The following is a 19,746-nucleotide window of genomic DNA, read 5'->3' on the forward strand; positions in this document are numbered from 1 at the left end:
GTTTTCCTCCATGAGACATATCCATGCGGCCGGATGCAGGAATTGGGGATAGGAATGCCGGGCATCGCAGCTGTCCACAGCCCCACCCCGTCGTGTGTGGAAGAGCACAGCTGGAGCAACAGATGGGATTGAGAACCATTCACTGGCAAGGCTTGGCGCAGAAGGAGGCGAGAAGAATAAAGCTAGCGATGCTGGCAGCACCGAACCAGGTTTATTTGTGGCGAGGATCCCAAAAAAAAAACGGCTTGGTTGAAGTGCAGCTGATGCTTCGTAGTTCCGTGCTGCATTGGGGAATCTCGTGGTGTAGCTACCAGTAGGAAGGTTACTTCAAACATCCATCGGACGCTTCCCTTTCCTCTTTTCTGGTCTCCTCACAATTTGGGGGCCAAAGAACCAATCTGGGCTCTCGGCGGCTTTTGCCGGCTGGACTTCTGATCCACCGAAATGGATTCCCAATTTAGTTCTACTAAAGGAGACTTTAACCTTAAGCATCCCACTTTGGCAACTTTTAATGGCTGGCTGGGGAATTCTGGGAGTTGAAGTCCACAAGTCTTAAAGTCGCCAAAGCTGGGCACCCATCAGGGTGAAATTCAAATTTTTTCGCTACCGGTTCTGTGGGCGTGGCTTGGTGCGCATGGCAGGGGAAGGATATTGCAAAATCCCCATTCCCACCCCACTCTGGGGCCAGCCAGAAGTGGTATTTGCCGGTTCTCTGAACTACTCAAAATTTCCGCTACCGGTTCTCCAAACCAGAGGTGGGTTTCAGCAGGTTCTGACCAGTTCTGGAGAACCGGTAGCGGAAATTTTTAGTTCGGATAACCGGTAATAAAAAAATCTGACTGGCCCCGCCTGCATCTATTCTCTGCCTCCCGAGTCCCAGCTGATTGGGAGGAAATGGGGATTTTGCAGGAACCTTCCCCAGAAGTGGGGTGGGAATGGAGATTTTACAGTATCCTTCCCCTGCCACGCCCACCAAGCCACGCTCACCAAGCCATGCCACACCCACAGAACCAAATTTTTTTTGAAACCCACCATTGCTCCAAACTGCTCCAAATTTCCGCTACCGGTTCTGCAAAACCTGTCAGAACCTGCTGAACTTCACCCCTGGCACCCATGCTTTAACCCTAAATAAAGGGGTTAACTGGGGAATTCTGGGAATTGAAGACCACAAATCTTAAAGTCGCCAAGGTTGGGGCTCCCCTGTTTGAACCCCCGTTCCATAGCCGAGTGTACTTTGCAGATACGTGAATACGAATTACAAGGGAGTGTTGCCCATTTCGGGCTTCGCCAACCGAGTGTCCTCCATACAGATAAACTCCGAGTCCCCAAGCTGACCTTGAAAAAAGTCTTCAACATGTGCAGAAACATTCTCAGAAACCCAAGAAACAGGGAGAGCTTTAGAAACGAGATTCAGACTGGCTCTTTCCAAACTCCCCTGGGGTATAAAAGAGGAGAAAGAGAAAAATGCCATCGGCTTTGGATGAATCCTGTTACAATAGCTTATCTTGGCCAGTTTTAATAATCTGGAGTTTGGTCAACCTTGAAGGCTCACACATACTTCCTCTGCCGTTCACTCCAGAGACCGTCAAGCCAGGATTTATCATATGTCAAGTTTTCAAAAAAGGGGCAAATAAAAAAAAAACACCCAGTGACTTGATTTGGGACAATAAACCTCTAAGGCCCCGCCAAAGATGAGTCTCTTGACAACTTCGCCTGCCAGGTTATTACCGGGATCTTAATTCTTATTCGGAGAGCAAATAACTAATTTTGAATAACGACTGCCCCAGTTTCACAACCGCGATAATGATTTAATGAGGATTGGAATAATCACCTGGCAAACACCGAAAAACCGATAAGCACTTTAAAAGGTAGGAGAAATTTCTAAACCTTTCATTAATCTTCCCCCCTTCGCACCAAAAGCCTATGACGGCCCGATGATTGGGAAGTGTTTAAGGAACTGGATTTTAACTGGAGAGACGGGTGTAATTCTGACAGGAGGATGATCTGGCAGGAGAAATTATAGCGATAATAACTGTGGGATTCGTATAATGTTTCAGGTTTGATTCCCAAAAAACGGGCAGGGTCTACCTGCAGCTTTTTAAAGAACTACCCCAGTCTTTTTCCTTTTATCCGATGTTGCACAATAAACTCCTGTTTCTGCCGGTAGTTTTTGCAGGCTGCACGCCGACCATAAATTCTCGGCGCAGTGACAAATAAATAAAGTAATGACAACAGACCAAATACAACCTGAGCATTCCATCCAAAACAAAACAGCAGCAGCTACGTACAGCAAGAAATGCGCTACTGCAGGAGTGTCAAACTCAAGACCCGCAGGGTGCTTAGATGTGGTCCATGGGGCCGGCCTGGAAACAGAAAAGAATTGGGCTGTGGTGCCTCTGCCAGTGAAAATGGAGCTGGGGGTGGGTGGGTGGGTGGGCTGCGCACGGCATCTTGTTTTCACTGGCAGAGGGCGCAGCCAAAAACGGGGCGCAGGCAGAAGGCTATAGGAACAAACTAGAAACAAAACAAAAGGAGAAATGTTTCCTCTTTGGCATTTGAGCATGGAAGAAGGGATTGGAAAGGAGAAAAGGAAAGAGAAAAGACAAAGAAAAAGACAGGAAGAGAGCAAGGAAGGAAAAAGAAGGGAAGAGGGGAAGGAAGAAGAAAGGAGAATGAAGGGGGAAGGCAAAAGAAGGAAGGGAAGGAAGGAAGGAAGGAAGAAAGGAGAAGGAAGAAGGAAGGCGAAAGAAGGGAAGGAAGAAAGGAGAATAAAGAGGGAAGCCAAAGGAAGGAAAGGAAGGAAGGAAGGAAGGAAGAAAGGAGAAGGAAGAAGGAAGGCGAAAGAAGGGAAGGAAGGAAGGAAGAAAGGAGAATGAAGAGGGAAGGCGAAAGAAGGGAAGGAAGGAAGAAGAAAGGAGAATGAAGAGGGAAGGAAAAAGAAGGGAAGGAAGGAAGGAAGGAAAGAAGGAAGGAAGACTATAATGAGAGTGAGGAAGGGTCTCAGGGAAGTCCTGCCTTAGCACTTGGACACCATAGGTGCCCCCAACACGAGTGATGTCGAGCTGGCCACGCCCACCCTGGCCACGCCCACCCTGGCCACGCCCACCCCACCCCAAGGTCAAACACAACCCTGATGCGGCTCTCAATGAAATCGAGTTTGACACCCCTGCTCTACGACTATGTCTAAAAGGCCCATGGGTAGGTCCTTGACTTATGACCACCGTCGGGAGCAGAATTTCCGTTGCTTAAGCAAGGCGGTTGTTAAGTAAACTGGGTCCTATTTTATGATCTTTTTTTTTTTTTTTGCCACGGTTGTTAAGTAAATCCTTGCAGGCATTAAGGGAATGACGCCATCATTAAGTGAATCTGGCTCCCCCCATTGACTCCGCTTTGCCGGAAGCTGATTCGCAAATGGCGATCACATGACCCCGAGCACTGCAGTTGCAAATACACACCAGTTGCCAAGCACCTGAGTTTTGATCACCTGGTTGCGGGCAGGCTGCAAAGGTCGTAACTGTGAAAAACAGTTGTAAGTGCGAGGACCAGTCCGTAAGTCACTTTTTCAGTGCTGTTGAAGCTTCAAACGGTCACTAATGGTTAGAAGTCAACCTGTAGAGTGCTTTTTTCAAGAGGCAGCGGGATTTTCTTGTTTTTTTTTCTTTTGAAGAAGTTTTGCTTCTCATCCAAGAAGCTTCTTCAGCTCTGACCGGATGGTGGGGAATGGAAGGATTGATATTCCTTGCAGATAAAAAAAAAAACCAACAAAAACAGAAAGCCCAGTTGCCTTTGATGGGCAAATACCCTGGGTTTTGTAATTTGTTACCTAACACGAATACTTTGTATTTTCCTTTATTTCCTTTCTTTTAAAATGAGGTTCAGGTTTATTAGCGTTTCGCATTCCTAAAGCGCTAAACAAGCTGGAGACGAGCTCCAGATAAGAAAAAGTTCAGTTAGTACGAACTGGAGTCTGCTTTATCTCTTCTGGGAACCCCAGACAACCATCTATTCTCTGTCTCCCGAGTCCCAGCTGATTGGGAGGAAATGGGGATTTTGCAGTATCCTTCCCCTGCCATGCCCACTAAGGCACGCCCACCAAGCCACACCCACTGAACCTTCCTCCTTGCAATTACCGCCCCTTCTGACGTCGGACCTCGCTTAAATGAACGTGAGCGGTATTATGGGACGCAAATACCTGTAACTGATCCGCCTATGCAAAGGGGTGGAGGTGGGGGCGTTTATTTAACACACATCTCAACTCACAAGGCAAATGTTGGGGTGAATTGTGGTCGTAAGTCAAGGACCACCTGTACCAATAAAAGGAGGGGGAGTATAATAAGGCTAAGAGCAGTGGTGAAAATCTAAATTTCTTTCCTACCGGTTCTGTGGGTGTGGCTTGGTGGGGAGGTGTCATGTGACTGGGTGGGCGTGGCTATGTGACTGGGGGGGATCAAAAGACAGAAACTCACAATGTCCTGCTGGAGCAGGGTTGGATTAGATGACCTCCAGGTCTCTTCCAGCCCTGGATTATCCTCTGAAGCTGCGTTTAGTGCCAGGTTTGTAGTCCTTCCTTCCTCGCCTTTCTTTTTCTTTCTTTCTTTCTTTCTCTCTCTCTCTTTCTTTCTTTCCTCCCTTTCTTCTTCCTTCTTTTCTTAGTCCTTCCTTCCTCGCCTTTCTTTCTTTTTCTTTCTTTCTTTCTTTCTTTCTTTCTCTCTCTCTCTTTCCTTCCTTTCTTCTTCCTTCCTTTTTCCTTCCTTCCTTCTTTTCTTCCTTCCTTCCTTCCCTCTCTCTCTAACGAACCCCCCCACCCCCATTTTTAGCCTACACTCCCCATTTTTTTTGGCTAGCAGGCTTCAGCTTTTTTACCTTTTAAAAAATGCTTTTAAAAGTAAAAAAAAAAAAAAAAAGCTTCTGAGATCAGGCACCTCAGCTGGGATCGTCAGAGCCTTGTTTTAACCCTTTAAAAGCATTTTTTTTTTACAAAGAGGTTGTTACAAAAATACTTTTAAAAGTTAAAAAAAAAAAGGTTCTGACGATCGCGTGGCTCAGCTGGGCATGGGCGGGGGGGGGGAGGGATTTTTGCTACCGGTTCTCCTAACCACCCGCCGCCATCGCTACCGGATTGGCCGATCCGATCCAAACCGGGAGCATTTCACCCCTGGTTAAGAGATAATACTACAGCCATACCAGTGGTAGGTTTCAAAACTTTTTACTACAGGTTCAGTGGGTGTGGCTTGGTGGGCGTGCCTTGGTGGGCATGGCAGGGGAAGGATACTGCAAAATCCCCATTTCCTCCCAATCAGCTGGGACTCGGGAGGCAGAGAATAGATGTGGGAGGGGCCAGTCAGAATTTTTACTACCGGTTGTCCGAACTACTCAAAATTTCTGCTACCGGTTCTCCAGAACTGGTCAGAACCTCCTGAAACCCACCTCTGAGCCATATCACACCGACCCGTTTCCATCGAGACACGCTTGCATTTCCACTTTTATATAAAAAAAAAACCCATATTTGATTGTGACTTTAGGCCAATCAGCAAATCCACAGTTCAACCAGATTTTTTTTTTTTAATTTGAATTTATATCCCGTCCTTCTCCGAAGACTCAGGGCGGCTTACACTATGTCAAGCAATCGTCTTCATCCATTTGTATATTATATACAAAGTCAACTTATTGCCCCCCAACAATCTGAGTCCTCATTTTACCTACCTTATAAAGGATGGAAGGCTGAGTCAACCTTGGGCCTGGTGGGACTTGAACTTGCAGTAATTGCAAGCAGCTGTGTTAATAACAGACTGCATTAGTCTGTTGAGCCACCAGAGGCCCACCAGAGACTCTGAGCCACCAGAGGCAGAGATTGTTGATAAACCAAATCAAATTAGCTGGACCCGGTTGGTATCACTACAACAGCCAAAACTGGCTCTGGTTTTAAATAGCAATTTAAAACAAAACAACTTTATTTTGCTATAAAGCATTCCATAACAAAGGGGAAAATTGTTCTTACTTGTGTGACAGGCGTCTTGCTCCACTCTGGATTTTCCAGGTTTTCTCAAAAGCAAAAACTTTTCTTTTTAGCTGCCGGATTATTGCTGCCCACTTCTGAACAGGGGAGATTTCTGAGACTGGCAGCAATGATGCCACCTGACCAGGGGCTTCATATAACAATTCAAATCCAGGTATACAAGACAAGAGAAGCTGGTTCCTGAACCAATCAACCAGTATCAGGTGATCATATCATCCTAGCCAGGTGTTTAAAACCACCTGAGGAATTCTGGGAGTTGAAGTCTACAGGTCTTAAAGTTACAGTTGGACATTATTCCTGCTCTGGTTGGTTCAGCAAATCACGGCCAAGTGTACCCAGATTGAGGGCGTAACGTGGACCCCAGCTTGTTCTTGCATCAGAGGTTCAACTGGGCAGCCAATAAATTTAAGTAAGTAAAATAAAAACAAGGGGTTTCCTGATTAAACAATGCCCAACAGGGATGGCACCAGGTGCTCCCTCCAGAACAGGGGTCTCCAACCTTGGCAACTTTAAGACTTGTGGACTTCAACTCCCAGAATTCCTCTGCCAGCAAAGCAGGCTGGGAAACTCTCGACGCTATAGAGCACTGCACACCAGAACAACTAGACACAAGAACAGTTTTTTCCCGAAGGCCATCACTCTGCTAAACAAATAATTCCCTCAACACTGTCAGACTATTTACTGAATCTGCACTACTATTAATCGTTTCATAGTTCCCATCACCAATCTCTTTCCACTTATGACTGTATGACTATAACTTGTTGCTGGCAATCCTTATGATTTATATTGATATATTGATCATCAATTGTGTTGTAAATGTTGTACCTTGATGAACGTATCTTTTCTTTTATGTACACTGAGAGCATATGCACCAAGACAAATTCCTTGTGTGTCCAATCACACTTGGCCAATAAAATTCTATTCTATTCTATTCTATTCTATTCTAAACTAGCTGCGACAATCCTGGACAATCCTGGTCTTCTGCAACTACAAAACCCAACAGCTTCAGTCCCTAGCCGGGTCTTTTCACCCCTTATCCTTCCAACTTCACTGACTTAAGCCTCTGTTGGCTGCTTCTAACCCAGTCTCAGGGACTTGGGATGGTAGACTGCACTGGTCCAAGGGGCTCTATTCACAATGAAGCTGCCTCTCGCCCGGCTGTGGGGGCTCAAGGATAGACTGCGCTGATCCAAGGGGCTCTATTCACGATATAGCTGTTTCTAACTGGGCCTCCGGGGTAGACTGCACTGGCTCTATTCACAATGAGGGCTGCCTCTAGCCCAGCTTTGGGGGCTCGGGGTAGATTGCACTGGTCCAAGGGGCTCTATTCACAATGAGGCTGCCTCTAGCCCGGCTTCGGGGGCTAAGGGGTACACTGCACTGGTCCAAGGGGCTCTATTGATAATGAGGCTGTCTCTAGCCCGGCTCTGGGATAGACTGCGCTGGTCCAAGGGGCTCTATTCACACATTCTCTTTTCTCTTTCCCGCGTGTTATCACCTTCCCCTCCCCGCTTCCACCTTTGCTTTGCGCTTCGCAGCCCAGGGAGTGAGATTTCACACTCCACCCCATCTCACCCCCAGCCTTGGGGTCCCACTCTTCTGCCTGGCTCGCGCGGCCGGAACAAGAGGTGGGTGGCAGCAGCTCCGTTAATCCTTTCGCTGCCCCGGCGCCTGAACAGCAAGCCTGGGGGCTTGCAAGACCCCACCCCACCTCACCCCACCAAATCTACATCGAGGTGCAAAATCAGCTCGCGTGCATTTACTCAGGGGCAGCTACTTCTGAGTAAACGGGCGTTGGTTTCCACTGGCGGGGACCGCTAGGAAGAAAAGTGCTGTTAAATATATATATGAGATGAGAGGCGCCTTCTATCACTTTGTGCCTTGGAGGAAGCAGGTTTAGATTAGATTGGATTAACAGAGTTGGATGGGACCTTGTAGGTCATCTAGTCCAACCCCCCACCCAAGCAGGAGACCCTACACCATTTCTGACCAATGGCAGTCCAGTCTCTTCTCGAAAGCCTCCAGTGATGAAGCTCCCACAACTTCTGATGGCAACTTCTGTTCCATCTGTTGATTGTTCTCGCTGTCAGAAAATTTCCTCTTATTTCCAGGTTGAATCTCTCCTTGTTCAGTTTCCATCCATTATTTCTTGTCTGGCCTTCAGGTTTCTTTGGAAAAGAGCTTGACCCCCTTCCTCTCTGTGGCAGCCCCTCAAATATTGGAAGACTGCTATAATGTCTCCCCTGGTCCTCCTCTTCACTAGACTGGCCATGCCCAGTTCCTGCAACCGTTCATCATACGTTTTAGCCTCCAGTCCCATCATCCTGGTTGCCCTTCTCTGCACTTAACTTCCTGTACTCTGATTTCTCCTGGCAATTTCTCCACGGAAGACCAACTTTTGAGTAGACGCTACTCAACTAGCATCTCCCCTCTGCACCGACCGAGAATTCTGCATCTCTGCCACCGCAGACTCTCAACAACAGTGCCAGAAAACAGCCAGGGAAAGAGAGAAATCGTATCCATCAAAAATTTTATTTTAACCTCTTTCATGAGCATAAGAGGAGCTGTTATTCCTTCCTGCTTTGAAAACGAGGGGGAGGGCAGCTTAAAGGCACAGGAGGGTCGAAAGAAAACGGTAAACAGTAAACGAGGTGGGCTTAGCCCTGGGAGAAAGGATGCGCCTTGTAAGAGACACATGGAGGAAAGGCTCAGAAAGTTTATGAGAAAGAATTGGGAGGGGAGAGAGAATGAAAGAACTCGGGTTTTTATTGGCGGCTGTGAGGCGGGCAGGGGGTGGCTGAATGGTCTATGCCCCAACTTCATCCCCCTAAATTCTTTTCTGTGATGCTGTTCCTTCTGGCAAAAGATCTTTTGTTCCCCGGATGTCTCATTAAAGCTCATCACTCTCGGCCTAAAAAGAGGAAGAAAAAGGCAAGGAAAAAACAAAACAAAAATAAACTTTAGGAACAGACCTGTGATGGCCAGGAGGTGCTAAATAAGGCAAAATATCTTTTCTTGCTACTAAGCTGGCGGTGCCATGACTGGGCACCTTACCGGGGCCCTTCCCACCGACTGACACACGGGGGTGGGAAGCGACATCTCGCTGGCACAAACGGTGACAGTTCCCCTGCGGGCGTGCAGAGTGACTTTCTCCCCCCTCCCCCAGCCCTGAGCGAGCAACCGCCTTCGAGTCCTGGAAGCAAATCTCCGCTTTTTGACTTCCCAGATGGCAAGAACTTTGACTTCTGGGAGTTGAAGTCCACAAGTCTTAAAGTTGACAAGGTTGGAGACCCCTGATCTGGAGTGACTGTTGTCACAGCCATCAGGCAGGCTTTTTTCCACTTTAATGTCAACCCCGCTCTAAAATGAGGAGGGGGCTCTGTTGGAATCAGGAGAGCAGCTCTGGCCGATCTTTCTGGCCACAGAAAAGTGGGGGTGTGGGTGGTCGAGGGGTGAAATGCTACCGGTTCACACTGGTTCGGGCAAACCAGTAATAATAAAAGCTACTAGTTTCGACGAACAGGTAGTAAAAAAAAAAGTTATCGGTTTGGGCGAACCGGTAATTTAAAACCAGTTTGTCCGAACTGGTATTTCCAACGATCAGCTGTGCCGTGTGATTTACATTCTCCTGCTTTCTAGCAAATCTAAATCGCGCGGCACAGCTGTTCACCCCCTCGCTGTTCTACTTACCTTCCGTGCGGTGTGCATTTGGCACACACTGTGCGTGTGCGTGCAATGTGCATTTGGCGCGCACTGCGCATGTGCGGGCAGCGAGCCGGTGGCAAACCGCAGAGGATTTCATGAGATGCTGGCAAAACTTCCAAAGTCTGGAGCTCACCCAGGAGAGACCCTTTTCTGGCCCGAGACTAGTTACCGTGAACGCAAGAGGGGCAATTTTTTAGCAGGAGACCCCCTTCCGTTTTGCAGAAAGCCGTGCCAGGGAAACGGTCCCGAGGGTGACTGAATGAATGGCATCGGACAGGACTGTCAAATTCGATTTCATTGAGGGCTGCATCAGGGTTGTGTTTGACCTCGAGGTGAGGGGGGGAAGGCTGAGTGGACATGGCCGGGGTGAGTATGGGCAGCTCAACGTCCTACAGCCCTCTGCCAGCAAAAATGGAGCCTGGGAGGCCGTCACAGCCAAAAATGGAAGCCGGGAGGGCTGCGTGTGGCCGCCGCGAGCTCCACTTTCACTGGCAGAGGCACTGCGGGCCGGTCCTTTGCTGTTTCCAGATCCAGCCCGCGCAGTGGTGGGATTCAAATAATTTAACAACTGGTTTTCTGCCCTAATGACCAGCTGGGTAGGCGTGGCTCGGTGGTCATGTGACTGTGTGGGCGTGGCCAACTCAATGTCACTCACATCAATGGGCGCTTCGCCTTAGCTGTTACAATGTACTAAGGGTTAACCAGAGAGGCAGTTTCTGTAAGCAGGGCAATAAAGATTAGGCTAGAAACACCACCAGAATGTTTCCTTCCTGCCTTCCTTACAGGATTAGCCCTGTAAAGTGGGGAAAAAAACAAAATAAGATTTCTTCCAACAACCGGTTCTCCGAACTGCTTAGAAAGTTAACAACCGGTTCTCCCGAATAGGTGCGAACCGGCTGAATCCCACCACTGAGCCCGCGGGTCTTGAGTTTGATACCCCTGGCATAGGAGCAGCATGGATTCTGGGAGACACCTATGCCAACCCTTCACCTATCAACTCTCTTCCAATTCTTTCCAATCTCCGCTGATCCGGCCCAAGGTACCCAGACAGGAGACAAATGACAACCACTCCCACCCCCAGGGCTCCTGATGAATAGGGCAGTCACTGGTCTGAGGCCCCCTGATTAGAGCCACACCATGAAGTCATTTCCTGCTGCCTCCCCCCCCACTCCCCACCCCCACGATTTTCTAGGCCTTTGGATGACTTCGGGCCATGCAAAACAGTCCGTCTGGAGTGAGTAAGTTCCTGACTAATAAGAGTTAGCAGGGGGAGCTTCTGTTTTCCATCATGTCTGCATAGGAGGATGTTGGCGACAGCTCAGCTTCTCAATCGGAGGGCAGAGAGGGCTGGCAGTAGGGCACAGAGGATTACACGGACTGGTTGCGAGGTGGAGAAGACCAGATCCCTGTGGCGGGATCCTTTCTTTCCTGAAATGCATTAGCCCAAAAGCTATTGGGCGACCACTCTTTGGGGGTGCAGCCAGGTGTTTCAAGAGGCAGGGAGAACGTTTCATCCAGTCCACACCAGTCAAAGAATTGGCTCTTTCTGCTCCTTTTGTAGCCTATGACTATCGTTAAGTGTTATATCATTAAGTGTTAAATTTGTACCTTATGACTATCATTAAGTGTTGTAAGTGTTGTAATTTGATGAAGGTAACTTTTCTTTTATGTACACTGAGAGCGTATGCACCAAGACAAATTCCTTGTGTGTCCAATCACACTTGGCCAATAAAAAATTCAATTCAATTCAATTCAATTCAATTCTATTCTATTCTATTCTATTCTATTCTATCCTATCTGTTATTCTATTCTATTCTATCCTATCCTATTCTATTCTATCCTATCCTATCCGTTATTCTATCCTATCCTATCCTATCCTATCCTATCCTATCCTATCCTATCCTATCCTATCCGTTATTCTATTCTATTCTATTCTATTCTATTCTATTCTATTCTATTCTATTCTATTCTATTCTATTCTATTCTTGATGAGCATATCTTTTCTTTTATGTACATTGAGAGCCTATGCACCAAGACAAATTCCTTGTGGGTCCAATCACACTTGGCCAATAAAAAATTCTATTCTATTCTATTCTATTCTATTCTATTCTATTCTATTCTATTCTATTCTATTCTATCCGTTATTCTATTCTATTCTATCCTATCCTATTCTATTCTATCCTATCCTATCCGTTATTCTATCCTATCCTATCCTATCCTATCCGTTATTCTATTCTATTCTATTCTATTCTATTCTATTCTATTCTATTCTATTCTATCCTATCCTATTCTATTCTATCCTATCCTATCCGTTATTCTATCCTATCCTATCCTATCCTATCCTATCCTATCCTATCCTATCCTATCCTATCCGTTATTCTATTCTATTCTATTCTATTCTATTCTATTCTATTCTATTCTATTCTATTCTATTCTATTCTATTCTTGATGAGCATATCTTTTCTTTTATGTACATTGAGAGCCTATGCACCAAGACAAATTCCTTGTGGGTCCAATCACACTTGGCCAATAAAAAATTCTATTCTATTCTATTCTATTCTATTCTATTCTATTCTATTCTATTCTATTCTATTCTATTCTATTCTATCCTATCCTATCCTATCCGTTATTCTATTCTATTCTATCCTATCCTATTCTATTCTATCCTATCCTATCCGTTATTCTATCCTATCCTATCCTATCCTATCCGTTATTCTATTCTATTCTATTCTATTCTATTCTATTCTATTCTATTCTATTCTATTCTATTCTATTCTATTCTATTCTATTCTATTCTATTCTATTCTATTCTATTCTATTCTATTCTATTCCATTCTATTCTATTCTATTCTTTCCTGCTGGTGCTGGCAAAGGGAGGTGGGAGGTGCGGTGTCTTTTAAACATCCTTTTGTGGAGTGTCTGTGGAGATTCTCAGTCATCCAGGTCATCGTTGTCTCAAAGTTGCTTTTTTTTAAAAAAAAAATTTTTTTTTAATTTTTATTTATTTATTTTAAAATCTACACATAGGGTGGGCAAGGGACGCCTTCTCGGTACTTTCTACAGGAAGAGAGTGAGAGTTGGGGTGGGGGAGAGTGAGAGAGAGAGAAGGGAGGGGGGGTAAAGTCACACTGTGAGTTTTTATGGCCAGCCGGGCCCCGAGTAGGAAAGACATTGAGATGTGACCGGATATACGGTGATATCAGCAGAGAGAATATGGAAATAATTTTCAGACATTATTTTTGTTTGTTTGTTTGCAGCTGTGGATTAAGGGGTTAAACGATTCCGGTTTCAGCGAGGTCCTGAAAACCACTAAAAGTGCCTTCTTCTCCTCACCCCCCCCCCAACAGGAAAAATTAGTCCAATTATTTGGAGGAGGGTGGGGGTGGAGGATGTTATTATCGCTATAATTTAGTTATGGCCAGCAACCAGCTGGCAGCACAAATAATGCAAAGCTACAGGAGGAAACGATAAAATTTTTACGGCATCATTTGCAAAACAGTGAGTCGCAGTAGGAATACGAAGGAGGAATGCAGAGGTGACCCAAAGGTGATTTTTTTTTTTCAAGAGGCAACTGGACTTTCTGGTTTTTTTTTCTCTTTTGAAGACGTTTTGCTTCTCCTCCAAGAAGCTTCTTCAGCTCTGACCGGATGGTGGGGAACGGAAGGATTGATATTCCTTGCAGACAGCTGGTTATTTGCATCCTTTTAGAGGGTCGTTGAGGCCACTTGGAGGTTTATCGGTGATTTCAGGGTCATTTGAGTGGTGCAAATGGTTTCTGTAGCCTGCAATTTTTCCTCTGGAAATCCATTCCTACTCCCACACCATTCCAAGGGTGTTCATCCCAAATTGTATAGCTAAAAGTCTATAGAGATTCTCCAGGTCACAGGTTTCCTCTGGATTTCCTCATGGATCAGTACAGGAACTATTAGCACTACAAGACTCCACAAGTCTTAAGGTTGCCAAGGTTGGAGACCCCTGTTCTGGGGGACAGGATGAATAGCAGAGAATGATCTGCCTCCAGGACTTCTCCAGCGCTCTGACCCACTGCAGAAACAGGTTACGAAACCTCCCGAACAGAAGGCCGAATGTCAGAAGAAAGCGAGGCTTGTCTCAAAGTTTGGAAGCAAAGTTTGCAATTTTTTTCCGTCTTAAAATAAAATAAAATAAAATAAAATTCCCCAAATTCAAGAGGCCAGGGGCTAAACTCGGATCGGCATAGCAATCTCAATCCCACGTCAGTACGCTGTCTGATTCCATCTTTTGGCATCGTTTAAAAAAAAATAAAAAAATCTGGAGGAAGAATTATAAATCGGGGCAGGAATTCAAACCCCACCAGCTCCTCTTGATCATTTCTGAAGCTGGCCCTGTTTTTAAAAAGGTCTGAGAAAATCATCGGGGCCAGGTCTTCTCTAGGAAGGAAATTCATGCCTCCGGTCCGTAGAATCGGGGATAGTAATGAAATTCCGCTCCTTGGCCAATGCAGGAATCCATATTGAACGTTAGTGCAGATAACACTCAGTGTCGGGGATAAAAATTTAAACAAATTCCACCTCCACAAACATTTGTTCCATCTTCCAACAGTAGGATATTGTTCCCGAGGTCCAACGGCATCCTACTTCCTTGTTCCTTTCAACCCACTTGCTTATGTCACAGACCAGGAACATTCGGTAGCTGGCAACAGAGTCGGAGAGCGATGAGGCTGAGGAGGAATGTGGGCCAGTCCTGGAGGCTGGGGAAGGCCCAGATGAGGGCTCTGCGTCGGAGGCTGAGGTGGGACCAGGGCCATCGGGGAGTGACGTGTGGACTCCAGAGCCTCCAGAGGCTGACAGTAGTGAGGCAGAGGAACAGGAGGAGCCTGTTCCTAATGCACGCATGAGAAGAGCTCTCAGAAAGCAAGAGCAGTTCAAGCCAAGAGGACGACTTCGGAGTAGGGCCAAGAGATGATTGGCCCCTCCCATAAGACCAGCAATGACGTTTAGGCTCTTTGCTGGAAAACAATGTTGATAGCTTTGTCTTGTTGCATTTGTTTCGTATTGGCATCTTCTGAACTTTTGTTAAGAAAGGCCTTTGGCAGTTTGCCTAATTGGACCAAGGTTGGTGATAGGACTGAGAAATTTGTGTTGGGAGGAATTTGCTTTAATTTAGTTGGACTACGCTGGGAATGAAGTAATTCTCAGCTGTTCGAATAAAGTTAGTTTGTTTTTACACTGACTGAGTTTCCTACTACTTACTGGGTCACAACAGTAGCCTCCAGAAATATCAGCCCCATGTCAAGGTGAAAAGGTGGTGTTTCTAACACACAACTGGGGCAGTTAACATTCAAGGACTTAGATTGTCGTGTTTCCAATTCTGTTGGTTTTCCAAACATACCTATCGGTAAACCTTCAGGAAGCCAAAACTGGTTCTTAAGCTTCAAGGTCAACCCTGTCCGATTCTTAATACATCCTCCACTTTTCAGAAGTGTTTTCCCATTGCCTCCTTCCTAGGGCTGAGGGTGAGTGACTGGCCCATGGTCATCCAGCTGGCTTTATGCCAGTGGTGAAATCTAATTTTTTTTTACTACTGGTTCTGTGAGCGTGGCAGGAGAAGGATACTGCAAAATCTCCATTCCTACCCCACTCCAGGGGAAGGATACTGCAAAATCCCCATTCCCTCCCCACTCCTGGAGGAAGGATATTGCAAAATCTCCATTCCCAGGCCACTCTGGGGCCAGCCAGAGGTGGTATTTGCTGGTTCTCCGAACTGCTCAAAATGTCCGCTACCGGTTCTGCAGAACCCGTCAGAACCTGCTGCTGGATTTCACCCCTGCTTTGTGCCTAAGGTGGAACTAGAACTTACGGTCTCCTGGTTTTCTAGCTTGCTTCCTTAACCACGATTATACCAAAGTGGCTCTCAAAAAAAAAAGGACCTTAGAGAAGGTGAAAACAGCATGGACTAAATGTAGGAGCTGCAAACTTGTGCCCTCCCCTGCAGAATCCATCAATTGTGTTGTAAATGTTGTACCTTGATGAAGGTCTCTTTTCTTTTATGTACACTGAGAGCATATGCACCAAGACAAATTCCTTGTGCGTCCAATCACACTTGGCCAATAAAAAATTCTATTCTATTCTATTCTATTCTATTCTATTCTATTCTATTCTATTCTATTCTATGACTATCATTAAGTGTTGTACCTTATGATTCGTGATGAAGGTATCTTTTCTTTTATGTACACTGAGAGCCTATGCACCAAGACAGATTCCTTGTGTGTCCAATCACACTTGGCCAATAAAGAATTCTATTCTATTCTATTTCAGTTGTGATATCAGTTCCATGACCGAAAAGCTATCCAGGGTTGCTTTGCAGGGTGAGATGGGCCGCATATAAATTTAAACGTAAATATCTGCGTGCATACATACCTGCTTGGCTCAGCTGCCAGGTGCATAAATACTTGGTTGTGGTTTCTGGAGAGTTATATTTTTTAGCTTTGCTGGAAACACCAAGAAAACCCAGCACGCTTCTCATGCCTCTAAAAGCAATGATTTTCAACCTTGGCATCTTTTAAGATGGATGAACTTCAGCTCCCAGAATTCCCCAGCCAGCATAGCTGGTTGGGGAATTCTGGGAGCTGAAGTCCATCCATCTTAAAGATGCCAAGGTTGAGGAATACTGCTCTAAAGCAGGGATGGGAAACCACGGGCCTTTTATGACTTGTGGACTTCAACTCCCAGAATTCCCGAGCCAGGAATTCTTGTGACTTGTGGACTTCAACTCCTAGAATTCCCGAGCCAGGAATTCTTGTGACTTGTGGACTTCAACTCCCAGAATTCCCGAGCCAGGAATTCTTGTGACTTGTGGACTTCAACTCCCAGAATTCCCGAGCCAGGAATTCTTGTCACTTGTGGATTTCAACTCCTAGAATTCCCGAGCCAGGAATTCTTGTCACTTGTGGACTTCAACTCCTAGAATTCCCGAGCCAGGAATTCTTGTCACTTGTGGACTTCAACTCCTAGAATTCCTGAGCCAGAAATTCTTGTGACTGATGGATTTCAAATCCCAGAATTCCCGAGCCAGGAATTCTTGTGACTGGCGGACTTCAACTCCCAGAATTCCTGATCCAGCTCAGGAATTCTGGGAGCTGATGTCCAGGAGTCAGAAAAGGGTCATGGTTCCCCACAGTGGTGGGGTTCAAATAATTTAACAACCGGTTCTCTGCCCTAATGATTTCTTCCAACAACCATTGGAAGTTAACAACCAAACTGCTCAGAAAGTTAACAACCGGTTCTCCCGAAGTGGTGCGAACTGGCTGAATCCCACCACTGGTTCCTCACCCCTTGCTCTAAAGCAGGGGTCTCCAACCTTGGTCCCTTTAAGACGTGTGGACTTCAACTCCCAGCCAGCAAAGCTGGCTGAGGAACTCTGGGAGTTGAAGTCCACACGTCTTAAAGGGACCAAGGTTGGAGACCCCTGCTCTAAAGGGCGCGTTGCCCCTCGTCTCCAAAACTGAAACTAAAAACAAATCTGGCATTTTTTGACCCATTTTGTTCTGGTTGTCTGGGAGCGGTGGTGGTGGGGGCTTACAAATGCTTCCTCTTGGAGTAAGGGCCTGGACTTGGGAGCCTTTTGCAAATGGCAGAGGGAACGGAAAGTACACAGCGGTGTGTTTCTCTGCAGGCCAGAGTGCATCGGCCGCACTTCCATTTCTTGGCCGGCTGCTGAGGCCTAGCATCCAAGCAAAGCCTTTTGTGGCCTGACTCGGAGCAAAGGAGCTCGGGCCGGCTCGCTCGGCTTCTTCCTAATCCCACGTACTGCAGGGTGGGCTTTCTGCCACCAGCTGGGGTGGGTGGTGGGTTGCAATGTGCAATTAGACACAGACAGCTGGAAACTGGAACTGCAGCTGCCAGGACTTCGCTCTGTTCCATGGCTGAATCAGAATATTTGTTGCCTGGAGCAGAATATATTCCAAATGGCACCCAGCGCAAACATATGTTAACACGCACACACGCACACTCATCAGGACACTTGTTCACCCGTGCAGTGGAAGGGAGGAGGGTTGTGCACGGGACCTTCCCCAGCCTGGCGCTTGGGGGGGGTTCTCCTTTCGCCCCTTTTCCTGCCTTTTGTGGCCTCCCCCCCAAATGCTCAACAGGCTCTGACCTTTCGCCATTTTTTATTTTATTTTTTGCATGCAAGGCAAGGCGTGGAACATTGCAAGGATGGGCGGGAGGAATTATTTCAGTAGTAGGTTCCTCTCACTTTCCCCCAGGGATGTTTAGCTGAATGGTGGTGGTGGGGGGACAGGGTGTGGGTCTAACTCAAAGCTCTTGAGGTCGCGCAGGAAAGGTTCCCCCCCCAGGGGTGGGATTCAGCCGGTTTGGGCGAACCGGATGTTAATTTTAAGCTGGTTTGCCGAACTGGTAGTTGCAAGAAATGACTGCCACACCGCCCCTCCCCTCCCAGGAGTCTTCACGCAGCCCGTTTTGATGCCAGGTAGAATAGAATAGAATAGAATATTTTTATTTATAGACCGCCCTTCTCCCGAAGGACTCAGGGCGGTGTACAGCCAAGAATAAAATACAGAAAGAAAACAACAATACAAAACTAAAAACAACCCTTAAAAAACCTATTTGATATGGCTACTTATAGATAAAATATTACCCTCTAAAATTTACAAAAAATTTAAAACCCATAAAATCAATTTGATAATTTAAAATTTAAGCAGGTAAGTGCAGGGCCCGTGTGGAGGCTCTGGGAGGGCGAAAAACGGGCCTGCCGGAAGTTTCGGAAGTCCGGAAATGGGCCTGTTTTCCAGCCTCCAGAGCCCAGGGGAGGCCGTTTTTGCCCTCCTGGAGGCTCAAGGAAGGCCTCCAGAGCCTGGGGAGGGCGAAAATGCCCCCCCTGTGTTGCAGGAGGTCGAGTAGGCACGCCCACCATGGCCACGCCCACCCAGCAACCGAACAAAGAACCAGTTGTTAAAATTTCTGAATCCCAGCCCTGGTTCCACCTCCCACGAAAACTACCTGCTAGTAGGTTAATTGGAGCCAGCCTTGCGACAGCAGCTCCTGCCACTTGACGTAGGTTTGGGCAGCCAGGTTCTTGAGCTTGGTCCGGTAGAGGAGAGCGGGGTCCTCGCGGAGGCTGCTGCTGATGTGCTGCTGCACGTGGAGGCAAAGCTGCTGGAGGTGGCCCTGTGGAGGGTGCGGGTGGAAGGAGAGAACGGGGGAGACCAACTGTGTAAGAACTCAATTGGGTAGCGACGGGAGAAACGCGGCAGGAGCAAAGCTAACCTGGACTGAATATCACATGTTGCATTTCAGTGAGTGGAGAAGGACTCAATCTGTGCCAGCTTGGTGGGTAGTCCAGACAGGAAGCCCACCCAGATGAACTATCGTATTTTTCAGAGTATAAGACACATTTTTTTCCCTCCTAAAAGAGGCTGAAAATTTGGGTACTCTGAACGTAACCCCGCGTGCGGTGCCCAAAATGGCTACCCGGAACAGCTGCTGCCTTCTCTTACCCCTTCCGTGCTTCGCCTGCTTTAGTCACCGGAGCTCCTGATGATGATCAGCTGTGCTTTTGAAGCTGGTTTTTAGCCCCAACCAGCCCCAGCCTCAAAACAAGCAAAGGAACTAATGTGCTGAAGTTGACCAGGCGAAGGACGCTAGCCAGATGAATACCTGGTAGGCAGGATTCCCCCCACCCTATTTTCCTCCCCAAAAACTAAGGTGCGTCTTATACTCCAAAAAATACAGCAATTCTACTTTATTTTAAGGTTACATGAACAGAACCTTGCAAAATACATCTTTCCCACCCCCACCTTTACTGTCTAAGAAACTAGGGCGGGGGGGGGCGTCCCTTTTGCAATGTTTGCCAGGCCCTTATTCCTTCTGCAGACACAACTACCACTTGTTTGGCCTATGTCAGATCTGCAGCTCTTCCTCCTGTCTCTCAAGGTCATTCCCATAATCCCATTAGAATCTGAAATCCCCCCCTCCCCCCGTCTCCCACCTGAGCCCTGTAGATGTGACCGGCTGGCTACAACCCCC

At 46.8% G+C, this 19,746-nt stretch overlaps 1 protein-coding gene across 1 annotated transcript in view; it reads right to left on the reverse strand.

Annotated features, from left to right (window-relative positions):
* Window positions 1-8,596: 8,596 nt before the first annotated feature.
* Window positions 8,597-19,746, reverse strand: part of FAM178B (family with sequence similarity 178 member B) — a 291,246-nt gene continuing 280,096 nt past the window's right edge. The window contains exons 14-15 of the mRNA XM_058194648.1: window positions 18,721-18,888; window positions 8,597-8,927 (exon numbers count right to left, since the gene is read on the reverse strand). Of these exons, the coding sequence (XP_058050631.1) occupies window positions 18,724-18,888 (165 nt within the window). The 3' untranslated portion in view covers window positions 8,597-8,927; window positions 18,721-18,723. The remainder of the gene's footprint in view (window positions 8,928-18,720; window positions 18,889-19,746) is intronic.

This window comes from Ahaetulla prasina, chromosome 9 (genome assembly GCF_028640845.1).
Source record: "Ahaetulla prasina isolate Xishuangbanna chromosome 9, ASM2864084v1, whole genome shotgun sequence".
Lineage (NCBI taxonomy): Eukaryota > Metazoa > Chordata > Lepidosauria > Squamata > Colubridae > Ahaetulla > Ahaetulla prasina.